The following is a 12,205-nucleotide window of genomic DNA, read 5'->3' on the forward strand; positions in this document are numbered from 1 at the left end:
CATGTGTGGTGGGAGAACAGATGCCTCCCACAGGAGCAGTGGGGTGGAGCCGGGCCCCTGACTCTGCTGACCCCACCCCTGCCCCAGGAAGGAGCTGTGTCTCAGACCAGGTTCCCTAACTCCGATGACATCATCACCCCAAGCACCACCCCACAGAGATGGAAAGTCCCCAGATGATACATCTGGGACCTTCCCACCCCTCCCCCGCCATGGCATTTCCCCAGGGCCTGGTGAACCCACTCATGTGTCCTGCCTGTCACCTCTGGTTTTCCGTCTCCTCCAAGAAGCCCCCCACAGCTGCCAATCTCCCTGGACCACTCCCACTCAGCCACGACTTCATCCACACGTGGCATCCCTGGGGCGTGCTGTCCCTCCTGGGTCTGCAGGATGGCCCCTGCCCAGCTCCCCCTCACCCCTGTCCCCGCCCAGCCCCTATAGCTCCTACAACCCACGCTGCAGGGGCTTCCTGTGGCAGCATGCCTACGTGCTAGAGTAAAGGTTGCTTGCATGCCTACGTGCTAGAGTAAAAGTTGCTTGCATGCCTACGTGCTGGAGTAAAAGTTGCTTGTGTACTCTCCCAAACAGCTTTAGATAAGTGTCTATGTGAAGGCACTAATGTTTAACAGGGCCAGTTCCTGCTCCCCCGGTAAGACATGTTTACTCTAAAGTTTCCTGTTTTTGTGGGTCTGTATTGTGCTGCTCTTTCGCCATGTTTAGACTTAAGATAATGTTTGACTATGTACTGGGACAGGGGATGGGTACATAAGCAGTGGAAGAAATGTGTTTAGCGCCTCTCCGCCTACATCTGTACTGACAACCAAGTGGCGTCTCAATAAACCGTGATTGAAGAAGGATCTTCGTGCCGTTAATTCTGTGCCTTGCTGGTCAAGGCTCGCCGCAGCTGGTGCCGAAACCCGGGAACTCGAACCAGACGCGTAACATTGCACGACTGGAGAGGTAAGGTCCAGAACTTCACACGGGAGACGGGTCGACGTCGAGGAAGGGTATGTTAGAAGAATTTCTCCTGGTTATTATCATTTTTGCCTTCTCTCTTATTATTGTTTTAGTTCTAAAGTTGTGTGCGGCCCAGAGTAAAAGGAAACAGTGCCTTTTAGAATCATAGATATGGGTACTGCCAATAGTCATGAAAGTGAAAATTTCGTGGATCCCATACAAGCATTATTAAAAGAAAGGGGATTAAAAATTTCCACAAAAACAATAAAGACAATTTTAGAAGATATAGACAGGAAAGCCCCTTGGTTTGTTTACACTGGAGATATTAATTTGAAATGTTGGGAAAAATTAGGAAAGGATTTAGAGCAGGCTAAAGAAAAGGGGTCGCTTAGGGCAGGAACCTTTCCGTTTTGGAAATTGGTACATTCCTGCTTACAAACTGGTAAAAATGTGGAAATTATCAAACAAGGGAGAAGAGCACTAGCTGACCAGCAGGATAGTTGGTCGGAACAAAGTATTACAGAGGAGAGGGAACATACCAAAAGAAAAGGCAAGGTAAAAGATAAGAGATCTCGCAAGGAAATGAAGAAATTTTTGAGCTCAGAAAAAGAAAAACCTTCAGCACCTTTGTACCCCGCCTTAAGTGAGTTTGAGGATCTTAGATTGGCAGAAGAGGAGCAGTATGAAGAAGATTTGGATGATGATTTCAGTGAGACTGAGGAACAGGGCGCAGATAATAAAATTCAGGCTGCTAGCGTGCGCCCTCCCCCTTATGTTAAGCACAGTAAAGGCAGTCATTTTATTAAAAGGGAAACGTGGGCCCAATTGGCATCAGCCTTCCCGGTATTTGAGGAACAACAAACTCAACGCCGATTTCATGAGCCTATACCATATAAACAGTTAAAAGATCTAGTGGAGGCCGCTCGCCAATTTGGTTCCAATGCCGCCTATACTTTAACTTTGTTAGGACGATTAACCACTAATGCTATGACACCTTCAGATTGGTTTGAGATTGCACGAGGCAGCCTCAGCACGGGACAATATCTCGATTACAGATCCATTGTTACCGATGCTGCACATACACAGGCTAGACAAAATGTGCGGGATGGTCAGCCGCATTGGACAGCAGATATGCTTTTAGGACAAGGACAATGGGCGGCTGATCAAACTCGCTACCCCCTTGAAGTATACAGACAGATTAATGACATATATCTCAGGGCTTGGAAGACTTTACCCAAAAGAGGTGAGGTCTCGGGGAATTTAACAAAAATTATTCAAGGGTCCAATGAGCCTTTTTCAGAGTTTGTGGGTAGAATGATGGAAGCAGCGGGAAAAATTTTTGGGGACGTGGAGAGTTCAATGCCCTTAATTCAGCAGCTTATATATGAGCAAGCTACTAAAGATTGCAAACGAGCCATAACTCCATGGAAAGGAAAAGGGCTAGAAGCCTGGTTGAAGGCATGTAGGGAAATTGGGGGACCATTAACTAATGCTGGGCTTGCTGCTGCTATTTTAACTGCAACAAAACGTAATAACAATAATGGTGCATGTTTTAAGTGTGGGAAAATTGGTCATTTTAAGAAAAATTGTAAAGAACAAAAGGAGCATAACAATCCTGTGCGACAAATACCTGGCACTTGTCCCAGATGCAAAAAGGGGAAGCATTGGGTTAATGAATGTAGGTCAGTAAAAGACATTAATGGACAACCCCTCGAGACAATAGAAAAGGAGTCAAAAAACGGATATCGGGGCCCCCGTCCCCAGGGCCCGAAAGCATATGGGGCACTACAGGAACCTTCCATGCAGCCACCCCCGAAGTCCGCAGAGCAACCGCGGGCTCCGCAGGGCTGGACCTCCGTGCCACCTCCGGCTTGGTATTAACACAGAGCATGGGAGTACAGATAATAGATACAGACATGCAGGGCCCATTAGAAAAGAATACCGCAGGATTAATCATTGGACGATCATCATCAACGCTACGAGGGTTAATTGTTTTACCAGGAGTAATTGATCCTGACTATGAGGGTGTTATTAAAGTAATGTGCTACTCCCCTTTTGGAGTAATTTCCATTTCCCCTGGCGATCGCGTAGCACAACTTCTGATACTGCAATCAGGTCATGAAAAATACCCCGCCCGGTCACATAACCGTGGCGCATCTGGTTTTGGATCTACAGGAATCGATCTCGCATGTCTAAGCATGGAATTAAATGACCGACCAATGTTACAGATAGAGGTGGAGGGTAAACATTTTTCAGGCTTAGTGGATACAGGAGCAGATCGTAGTGTTATGAGCAAACAATTTTGGCCAAAGGGATGGCCTTTGCAGCATGCCTCTCAAGACTTGGTAGGATTGGGATATCGACAGGCTCCAGAAATAAGTTCTAAGGAACTCCACTGGACAGTCGATAAACAACAAGGCACCTTTCGTCCCTTTGTGGTAGATTTACCTATAAATTTATGGGGTAGGGATATACAAACCCAGATGAAACTCATATTGACTAATGAGTATTCGCAGACTAGCAAAAATATCATGGCAAGACAAGGATATATGCCCAATAAAGGGTTAGGGAAAAATCTTCAGGGTATATCAGAACCGGTGGAGTCAGTTCAAAAAACAGACCGCAAAGGCGTGGGTTTTTCCTAGGGGCCACTGAGGAAAAGCTATTACGTATTCCCTGGAATACGAATAAGGCAGTGTGGGTGCCCCAGTGGCCCCTCAGTCGTGAAAAACTCGCCGCCGCTAGAGAACTTGTGCAAGAGCAGCTGATGTTAGAACATATAGAGCCCTCAGTATCGCCCTGGAATACTCCAATTTTTGTCATAAAGAAAAAATCAGGCAAATGGAGGCTTTTGCATGATCTGCGAGCAGTCAATAGACAGATGCAATTGATGGGACCAGTACAGAGAGGACTGCCTCTTCTGTCTTCCCTTCCAAAGGGCTGGCCTATGCTAGTGGTAGACATTAAGGATTGTTTCTTTTCCATACCTTTACATTCTTTAGATCGAGAGCGATTTGCTTTTACTCTCCCTTCAGAGAATCATGAAATGCCTGACGCAAGGTATCAATGGAAAGTGTTGCCTCAAGGCATGGCTAATAGCCCTACTCTTTGCCAATTATATGTTAATCAGGCTATCGCACCAGTACGAAAACAGTTTTCACAAGTCCGTATCATTCATTATATGGACGACATTCTTATCACAGCTCATTCACAGCAATTAGTAGATAAGGCCTTTGCATTGCTCTCCTCCTGCCTTAACGCATATGGTCTTTCTATTGCCCCAGAAAAAATACAACAATCTGATGTGGTGCAATTTTTAGGAGCAGAAATTACTACAACTTCCATTCGGCCACAGAAGCTCTGCATTAGCACTCAAAACCTATGCACACTGAATGATTTTCAAAAACTGCTAGGGGACATAAATTGGCTACGTGGATATTTACCGCTGACCCGAAACGACCTGCAACCTTTGTTCTCTATTCTGGAGGGCAATCCAGATATTGCCTCTCCTCGTCAACTTACTCCTGAGGGCGTTAAAGCTCTGCAACTCGTAGAAAAGGCCATTAGTAAAGCCCAACTATGTAGGTTTGATCCGTCTAAAAAATTACTACTATGCATTCTTGCTACGCCCACTACACCTACTGGAGTGGTGTGGCAAAATGCTCCTTTATGGTGGATACATGGTAATTCAGCGGGTGTAAGAACATTGCGGTATTATCCTGAATTAGTAGCTCATTATGCTCTTCTGGGTCTCAAGTTTTGCACAATGCATTTTGGTAAACATCCTGATGAGCTGATTGTGCCTTATACTCAAATGCAAATTGAGACTCTTGCCGGTACCACTAACGTTTGGCCTATTGTTCTAACTGCCTTCTCAGGTGTAATTGATAATCACTTACCAGCGGACAAATTATTAACTTTTGTGCAGCGAAATTTAGTTTACTTTCCTAAACTTACAAAGAGCAAACCCATTCCAGCTGCAACAACTATTTATACTGATGGTTCCAAGACTGGTCGTGGAGCGTATGCTACAACTGATTCAGAGCCTGTGATTCTTCATTTTCGCCCTAACGCCCCTCAAGTGGTAGAGTGCTTAGTGGTATTGACAGTATTTCGCACATTTTCAGATAAACCCATTAATATTATCTCAGATTCCCAATATGTGGTAAATGCTGTCCGTTCACTAGAGGTTGTAGCTCATATACAGTCGCATAGCACGGTAGCCCCAATATTTCGACAAATCCAGCAAGCTATCCTGGTTAGACGTATGCCCTTTTTCATTGGCCATATAAGAGCTCATTCTGGCCTCCCTGGACCTATGAGTAAAACTAATGCCAAGGTAGATATCGCAACCCGTAATAGTGTCTTTGTATCTCTGACTTCTGTTGACCTAGCAAAAAACTTTCATGCCTCTTTTCATGTTCCAGCTAATACGCTGCGCTTGCGCTTTCATATCTCCAGAGAACAAGCTCGGCAAATTGTAAAGGCCTGTCCAGATTGTGCAATATTCCTCCATCCGCCACATTCTGGTGTTAATCCTAGGGGACTAAAACCTTTATCCTTATGGCAAATGGATGTTACACACATCCCAGAATTCGGTAGGCAAAAATACGTACATGTCTCAGTGGACACATATTCTGGTGTCATTCATGCCACTTCCTTGTCTGGGGAACGTGTAGCACAGGTGAAACTTCATTGTCTTGAGGCTTGGGCAGCTTGGGGAAAGCCTGCCCTCATAAAAACTGACAATGGGCCCGCTTATACTTCAAAAGGCTTCGCTACCTTTATGTCACAAATGCAAGTAGCTCATAAAACTGGCCTACCGTATAATCCTCAAGGCCAAGGCATTGTGGAGCGCGCTAATCGCTCCCTAAAAGAAACATTGCAAAAACAGAAAGGGGGAATTGCGCTCCATGCAACCCCCAGAGAACGCCTCGCTATTGCATTATACACTCTCAATTTCTTACATTTTAATACAGAGAATGAATCAGCGGCTATGAGGCATACAAAAAATCCTGTACAAACTAGCCAAAAGGTCATGTGGAAAGATGTACTAGATAACAAATGGTATGGCCCGGATCCTGTGATACAGAGATCCAGGGGAGCAATCTGTGTTTTTCCGCAGGAACGACCAGACCCGATCTGGATTCCAGAAAGACTGACAAGGAGAGTGACAGATAAGAAAGAAGAGGAACGACAAGAGAACACGAGGCATGATAATGAAACGTCTGACATGGATACTGATGGGACTATGGTTGACATTTCCCATGACGATATCAAAGGATGTGACCCTGTGGGCCATTGCGAGAACATGGCCAATACCTAAGCCAGTGTTCTCTAGTGATAAGATGTTTCCTCAATTGTATAATAGAGACTGTCAGTTAGAAATACCGTGCAAAACACCACAAAATATGCAACAAATGCGATATAATGCCACTAATGTTACCCTCTATAATAGCTTGTGTTTTTCTATGAACTCGCAGAGTCCCTGTATACAGATTCTTTCATATAACCTTAGTTGGATATATGATCCCTTTAAATATCTAAATCCTGACCTCTCGATCCCAATGGTGCTCGAGGCCCTTACAAAGATTGCTCTAGGGAGCACAAATGGAACAGGAGGAGGAGGTAATAGCACCGTGGCTAATGTCACTACACTCCTGATCACAGCCAACATAACAGTCCCTTTTTTAATACAGACAGGAACCAATTCCAGTGCTTCATGGAACATATCTAGACCTGTACCAAAGTGCATCACTCGGGAATTCAGCTATCCCCCGCGATTTGGTGATTGCACAGAAAATGTAGAAACCCAAGAACCGTATAAATTTTCTCCTAAATTCAAATTATATCAGAAACCCAGAGCGGGCAATCCTTTAGCCTCCTGGGTATTGTGGAATAGACGTGGAGCTAGTATGGATTTGTCCCCTTTGGCAAGGCTTGATTCTATTAATATAAGCCTCTATAATGCTAGTGGCAGTTATAACATAACTAGTCACGTACTCAGTAACTTTACATCGCATTCTTTGCATAATATGAGCCTCCTGTCTAGTCATGTTTGTGTCGATCCTCCCTTTATTTTTCTTTTGACAGATAAACAAGATAATGGGACGATAATAGAATGTGCAGGAAATGATACATGCTATTTAACCCAGTGTTGGAATGGAACTCAGAAAACTATGGTAGTAATGCGTGTACCTACCTATGTTCCTATACCAGTAGTGACTGACCCAGAGGAATTTCCTCTGGCAGTTTTGTTTCGACAGCCACGGGACTTTGGGGTTATAGCCATTGTAACGGCAATTGTCGCCTCTGCCGCAGCGGCTGTTACGGCGGGAGTGGCCATGGCTTCCACTGTTCAAACTGTGCAGACTATTAATGACGTCGTAAAAAGATCATCAGACGCTCTATTTGTCCAGGAACGCATAAATGATCATCTGGCTTCAGGGGTGCTACTATTAAATAAACGCATGGACTTGCTGCAAGCAGCTATGGAAGATCTTTTTGAAGTCACCAGCCTAGGTTGCGTTCAGAGACTGCACCATATGTGTGTTACGCCATATCCAGCCTCTCTAAATGAGTCAAGAAAACTTGGGTCTTATCTATCAGGGAACTGGTCTATGGAATTTGGGGAACTTCAGCAAAATCTTACTATCATGATTTTGCAGCTGAATGAAACTAGAGCATCTGTTGTCACTCTGAAAGGGTTTTCTGATTATATATTACAGGGGTTACAATGGTTCAAAGAATGGGTGGGGGTTGGATTGTTCGGAGCTGTATTACTATCAGGGCTATTGTGTACTCTTTTTGTTCTTTTCCGATTAGTACGGAGCCGCAAGCGCGAAAAAATTGCTCTCCTGCAAGCAATGGCCGCAATTGAGGCAGGCAGTTCCCCCGCGGTTTGGCTCAGCATGTTTAAAGAAGCTTAAAGAATGTCCTTGCACTCAGGGGCCATAGTGCCATTGCACCTGATAAGGAATTCTTTCATCTGGGATATTGCCTTAGCACTCCGAGAGCTTTTGCTCATTGCACCGGAATGGGAGTATCCCTGAGCACAGGCGCCCCTTGATCGGCCAGCACATCATGAGGTGAAGGCCTGATCGGGGATAAGACCTCATTTGCTGTAAAAAAAACAAAAAAGGGGGAACTGTGGCAGCATGCCTACGTGCTAGAGTAAAGGTTGCTTGCATGCCTACGTGCTAGAGTAAAAGTTGCTTGCATGCCTACGTGCTGGAGTAAAAGTTGCTTGTGTACTCTCCCAAACAGCTTTAGATAAGTGTCTATGTGAAGGCACTAATGTTTAACAGGGCCAGTTCCTGCTCCCCCGGTAAGACATGTTTACTCTAAAGTTTCCTGTTTTTGTGGGTCTGTATTGTGCTGCTCTTTCGCCATGTTTAGACTTAAGATAATGTTTGACTATGTACTGGGACAGGGGATGGGTACATAAGCAGTGGAAGAAATGTGTTTAGCGCCTCTCCGCCTACATCTGTACTGACAACCAAGTGGCGTCTCAATAAACCGTGATTGAAGAAGGATCTTCGTGCCGTTAATTCTGTGCCTTGCTGGTCAAGGCTCGCCGCAGCTTCCCAAAGTCCTTCTGCATGCATCCCCTCTTCTTATCAACCCCCCCCCCCCCGGCCTACCCTGCGCCCACTTCCTCAGCACCATCCCAGGGAGACACCTTGCTGCCTGGACCCCCAGCACTAAGGGAGGCACAGCCCACACCTGCCTCAGCGGGGCCTCCTCTGCCCCAAGCACGCATTGAGCAACCCCCACTGCTACCCGCCTGCAGCCCCCCATCCTCCCCACAGCCCCTACCCCCAACTTCTCCACTCCTACCCGCCCCCCACACCGGGATTTGAAGCCCTGCCCACATGCGCGCCCCCAGCAGCCCAGAAGAGCGGGCCCTGGTCTCAGAATTCACCACCACAATGCACAGGGTCTGTGCACCACAGAAAGAAGAAAACATCACCTCCCATCCCAGGAGGTGAGGCCGGCACCAGGGTGACCCTGGGGCTTCTGCAGAGCCCTGTGAGCCTGCAGCACCTCCCTCAGCAGCTGTGCCAGCCAGCCACGGGGGCAGCCGAGGCCGGAGTCTCACAGAGGCTCCCCACATCAGGCCAGGGCGGCAGAGGCTCCGTCACCCAGGGGCTCCCCGTATCAGGCCAGGGCAGCAGAGGCTCCGTCACCCAGGGGCTCCCCGCATCAGGCCAGGGCGGCAGAGGCTCCGTCACCCAGGGGCTCCCCGCATCAGGCCAGGGCGGCAGAGGCTCCGTCACCCAGGGGCTCCCCGCATCAGGCCAGGGCGGCAGAGGCTCCGTCACCCAGAGGCTCCCCGCATCAGGCCAGGGCGGCAGAGGCTGTGTCACCCAGGGGCTCCCCGCATCAGGCCAGGGCGGCAGAGGCTGTGTCACCCAGGGGCTCCCCGCATCAGGCCAGGGCGGCAGAGGCTGTGTCACCCAGGGGCTCCCCGCATCAGGCCAGGGCGGCAGAGGCTCCGTCACCCAGGGGCTCCCCGCATCAGGCCAGGGCGGCAGAGGCTGTGTCACCCAGGGGCTCCCCGCATCAGGCCAGGGCGGCAGAGGCTCCGTCACCCAGGGGCTCCCCGCATCAGGCCAGGGCGGCAGAGGCTCCGTCACCCAGAGGCTCCCCGCATCAGGCCAGGGCGGCAGAGGCTCCGTCACCCTTGAGTATTAGCAGGATGCCTTGCTCTGCAGGAAGCAGATTGTGTGGACCTCGCCCTGGGGAGGGTCTCCCTGGACCTCCCTGGACACCACGGGCAGCGCGTTGGCAGGCCTGGAACCCTTCCACCGCCGCTAGCAGGAAGTCTGCAGTGCACGGGGTTCCCGGGAGGAGGTCGGGCTCTTCCCTCCGCTCCGAGGAGCCCGCAGAGAAAGCCCAGGGGAAAGAGCAGCTCAAGCAGCAAGCAGCACAGGCCGGGCAGTGGCCGTGCAAGCGTTCAGCAGGGTGGTGCTGTGATGCATGCAAGGGACAGACAAGGCCCAAAGTTCCTAGGCATGAAAACCATGACGGTTAAAGGGAACAACGGGGGTGGACATCGAGCCCAGGAGGTAAGCGGCCAGAGGGACACCCAATCCCACGTCCAGAGTGCCTGGGTTCAAGTCCTAGCTTGAGCTCCTGTCCAGCTCCTGCTAATGCTTGCATCAGGAGGAAGCAGGGAATGGTCCAAGTTCCTGCCACTCATATGGGGGCTTGGACCGAGTTTCCAGCGCCCAGCTTTGGCTCAGCCCTGCCCTGGCCATTGTCATCACTTAGGGAGAGAAGCAGTGGACAGGAGTCTCATATTCATACTCTCTCTCTCTCTCTCCTCCCCCTCCTTCCCTCACCCTAGGAAATGAAATAAAGCCTCAGTGACTCCATGTCCTTAACACTGGAGGAGACACACGGCGCTCCTGATGCCAAGGCCTCAAGACTGTGGACATCAATGACCGGACAGCACCAGGGCAGAGGCAGGAGACTGGCCTGCGGCTACACCGGGTGAGTGCTCCGGGTTTTCTTTGGTCTAATATTTCTCAGAGTTAAAGCCAGCTGGCCACAGAACACACGGCTGCCTGCTGACAACGGCACAGGCTGAGTGGGAGGGGCCTGGACGTCCACCCTGGCTCACCTGGTTCACGCCAGGGGCCTCCAACCTCCCCTTCACCCCACGAGGCGGTGTCAGAGCCAGAGAAGGCACACAGAGAACTGGGACACAGTCATGAGCCAAGGTCACACGGGGCCTGGACTTGCACCCACCACACCCCCAGGACACAGGTCCCCTTCCTGCAGAGCTGGTGCCAGAGGTCACCCTTCCTGTCCTGTGGGCGCAGGGAGAAGTCACAGGAACTCGCATCCCCCAGGAATCCCGGTGGGGATTTGGAACTGGTACCCCCAGCCCCACCCCACAGCTCAGAGGGGAGGGGGGGGGAGGCGCCCTCCTGGCGAAAGCAAGACTGCACAGCTCCCACTCCTGCCAGAGGCTGTCGGCGAGCCCAGCTAGGCCTCCACACAGACCCGGGGCCTCTCAACGCGGCGCCCCGAATGCCCGGGATTCAATAAGAAATCATCACAAGAACCAGGAAGTGTCAGAGAGACTGAGACAGCCGTCGGTCAAGGCCAACGCCAAGGCAACAGAGACATCAGAACGGTCTGACAAAGACTCGGAAGCAGCATCACCAAGTGCTCCAGACATGCTGGAGAGAAACGCAGAAGGTGGAGTCGCATTAAATAACAAAGTCCCAACCAACAGAAGGAGGAGTGAGGACCGGCGGAATCTCTGCACCAAAGAAATGCAGCTGAGACGTTAACAGCCCAGGAGGGACTCGGGAGCAAAGGGAAGAACAAGGGGGAGAGAGCCCTGCAGAGGCCCTCCAGCGAGCAACAGGAGCCAACGGACCCAAGAGGAAGCAGAGCCCGGGAGCCCGGGACCCCAGCAAAGAGCAGTGCATGGGGGAAGTGAAGACTGCCCAAGTCCAGCACAAGACACAAGGCCAGGTCCTCCGGATGCTGCACCTCGGCCACCAAACCCACGAGGGCACAGATATCTACAGGAAGGGTCCCAGATCCCACCCACTCCCACTGCCCTCCTGGAGCCGCACCTGCCCACGGGAGCAGGAGGGCCCTGAGCCCACCCACTCCCACGGCCCTCCCGGAGCCGCACCTGCCCACGAGAGCAGGAGGGTCCTGAGCCCACCCACTCCCACTGCCCTCCCGGAGCCGCACCTGCCCACGGGAGCAGGAGGGTCCTGAGCCCACCCACTCCCACTGCCCTCCTGGAGCCGCACCTGCCCACGGGAGCAGGAGGGTCCTGAGCCCACCCACTCCCACTGCCCTCCTGGAGCCGCACCTGCCCACGGGAGCAGGAGGGTCCTGAGCCCACCCACACCCACTGCCCTCCTGGAGCCACATCCACTCCAGCCAGCACCAGGAGCCCTGGGGGCTGCTGTGTCTTGACTGTGCACAGACACCTGGAGTCTGAACAGTGATGAGTGAGTGTCCCTGAGCCCCCGCAGACGCCCCCCCCCCACACGGAACCCCCCCCTGTGTTTGGAGGCCAAGATGGCAGCAGCAGTCAGTGTGGCGGCTGCCTTTGTGACATATTTGACCTACTTACAGAGCATCAGAGGAAAGATGTACTTCCTCGTGAAGGTGGAAATCGTGCCCCGGAGACCAAAGCTGCTCCCAGGACTGTTATTTCCCACAGCACAGGGACACCACGGCCCATGAGCAGCTCTGTTTAGGGCTCTGTCAT

At 50.7% G+C, this 12,205-nt stretch overlaps 1 protein-coding gene across 2 annotated transcripts; it reads left to right on the forward strand.

The window, feature by feature from the left end:
• The first annotated feature begins 486 nt into the window (after positions 1-486).
• On the forward strand, positions 487-8,068 carry LOC133775707 (endogenous retrovirus group K member 18 Env polyprotein-like). Of its 2 annotated transcripts, none has more exons than XM_062214184.1 (2): positions 487-1,004; positions 6,080-8,068. In XM_062214184.1, the coding sequence occupies exon 2, from the start codon at positions 6,168-6,170 to the stop codon at positions 7,881-7,883; it is 1,716 nt and encodes a 571-aa protein (XP_062070168.1). In that variant the 5' UTR covers positions 487-1,004; positions 6,080-6,167; the 3' UTR covers positions 7,884-8,068. The 2 variants fall into 2 exon arrangements, with proteins under 2 accessions (XP_062070168.1, XP_062070167.1); XM_062214183.1 differs by having other exon boundaries at positions 487-957.
• Positions 8,069-12,205: the final 4,137 nt, after the last annotated feature.

This window comes from Lepus europaeus, chromosome 17, assembly GCF_033115175.1.
Source record: "Lepus europaeus isolate LE1 chromosome 17, mLepTim1.pri, whole genome shotgun sequence".
Taxonomy (NCBI): Eukaryota; Metazoa; Chordata; class Mammalia; order Lagomorpha; family Leporidae; genus Lepus; species Lepus europaeus.

Coding starts and splice junctions, on each gene's coding strand:
- LOC133775707 (XM_062214184.1), top strand. CDS start 6,168: ATGATAATGAAACGTCTGACATGGATACTGATGGGACTATGGTTGACA.